This window comes from Penaeus monodon, chromosome 23 (genome assembly GCF_015228065.2).
Source record: "Penaeus monodon isolate SGIC_2016 chromosome 23, NSTDA_Pmon_1, whole genome shotgun sequence".
NCBI lineage: Eukaryota > Metazoa > Arthropoda > Malacostraca > Decapoda > Penaeidae > Penaeus > Penaeus monodon.
In genome coordinates this window covers 37,359,479-37,361,665 of record NC_051408.1, presented here as the reverse complement: position 1 = coordinate 37,361,665, position 2,187 = coordinate 37,359,479, and the positions used below count along the sequence as shown (strand labels likewise).

The 2,187-nt window shown below is 33.8% G+C and overlaps 1 protein-coding gene across 1 annotated transcript in view; it reads left to right on the top strand.

The window, feature by feature from the left end:
• Positions 1–2,187, top strand: part of LOC119588233 (zinc finger protein ubi-d4 B-like) — a gene marked incomplete in the record, with an annotated part of 40,143 nt that overhangs the window by 31,385 nt on the left and 6,571 nt on the right. Inside the window, 1 exon segment of the mRNA XM_037936932.1 lies at positions 1,450–1,562. Coding sequence (XP_037792860.1) covers positions 1,450–1,562 — 113 coding nt within the window.

Here is a 2,187-nt window from a genome sequence, read left to right as displayed (position 1 = left end):
GTATGTTATGATGCATAATGGAAATACAGATACTGTAGTGACATTCAATGGAATTTCCATTTTGATATGTAGTCATTCTTTATTTGCATTTTATTGTGCATTGCAGATTTCAGTGCCTTGTTCATTCATGTTGGTACAGTGTCGGTATTATTTTAATGCTAAAGTGAATTTTTTTACATGAATGAAGTGACCAAGTTGGTGGTGTATTTTTTATTGGTACTTTGTTCTTTCATTTATTTATCATTAATTGTCATCCAACTTCAAGTCCATAAAATCAGGAAGTTATTTCAAGGAGTATTAAAGTAGAAATCATCGAGAAAAAAAAAAAAAAATCATAAGGGCATGTGAACATGTAGGCATTTGTCTTCATAAAGCCTTCCACTTCATTTTGATCATCTTTAAAAGAAAAAAACACTGCATTGTAAATCATTCATCATTTCCTCCCATGATAAGTGATGCTCAGGTTGGCTGTATAAAGCATTAGTCTACCCTCCGTTTCAGCCCCACAGTGTGCAAGATTCTCTCTTGTATCCAATAAACTTTTTTGTCAACCATGGTATAACCTCCAGCACCTGCTCTGGCCCAAGCATGTCAATTCCACTTGGCTGTAGACATGATTCTTGCCTTAGCATGTCACCCTTACTGTATTCAAAACCATCTTCAGTCTGTCAGCCTTTTGTTATGATTACTCCACTGTGTTTTAACAAGAGCAAAACAAGTCTTTTTTTTTTTTTGTAGCTTAATTCCCAGGACCACCACCACCCACACCAGTAGAGCACACTTGTTTGTCCACCTAACCATACCATAGATCATTCTGGCGTAGAGAATCATACTGATATCAACCTCACATTCTTTAAATTACCTTTAACATAGTATCCCCTTATTAATCCCAGAATACCTACCTTCTGTACCATCTCTTTTAACAACCACAAAGTACCTCCTGCGTTTTTCAAACTCAGTTGATAGCAGATTTATGTCATCAGTTTATAGGTACTTTATTATGTACCTCCATCAAGAATATGCTGGATATTTTCAGAATCTCACAGCAAGTTTGCCTTAGATATTTGAAAAGGGTTTGAACCCATCAAGTAGCACTATAATTTGGATGTGTTTGATTTACAATTGAATTATACTGATATTAAGGTGTCAGATAGAAATATCTGATAATTACATTCTTTAATTTTATTGTATATTTCATATTTTTCTGTAAGATATTTATTATGCTAATTCATATTACTATTTTTTCATGATTATCATATACTTCAGTAACCATGTAGAGTTGTGAGCATTAAAAAGCCTTAACGATTAAAAATATACTGTAAGACATTTATCATAATGGATTCAAAGTATTTTTAAATTAATACTTTACTGATGTAGAATACTCATATATCTTTGCATCATAGAGACCTTAATACAAATATCAATATATATGGAGAGTTTCTGGTACAGGTCATCCCACTTGTCTCCAGTTTACGGCTCACATGATGATCTCAGTGAGGCAGTATCGGTGGCAGTGCATTGAGTGCAAATGTTGCACTCTCTGTGGAACCTCAGAAAATGACGTAAGTGAATACCAAGACTGCTGAGTGCTGTGTTGCATATAGAAGTAAATCTTGTCATTGTTAAGTCATAATCTTGAGAATGAAACAGCTTTCAGAGCTAGTATGCCACAGGCTGAATGAATGTGTATTAATTATGACTTCCATACCATTAGCTTTATTGCAGTATTAAATCATTCAGGCACTGAACTGCTACGGCTTTTTAGTCTGACTGCTTAACGTATATTTTGCTCTTTAGGATCATAAGATATATGTCATTGTGCCTTTGATTTATGTTAGTATAACTCTCACAAGACTAACAGTTCAATATATTGTGGTTGAGATATAACAACTGTAAAGCAATCACAACCAATGATGAACAGCCACTTGGATCATAAGGTTTTTACCTTCCTCTCCCCTTCCCCTTATCATATATACTGTACTCTGTTATAACATTCTTAGTTTATACCAAATTCATTTTACACAATTACCACTGACAGTATTGCATGTGTAACTGATTGGTCAGATATCTGATTGCTTTCATCTAACAGAAAGAGGAATGATCAAGGAAAAGAAAAATGATTAATTGCAGAGCATTGACAATATCTGTACATAAAGATACTTTAGCATGCAGATTTATTCTTACTTT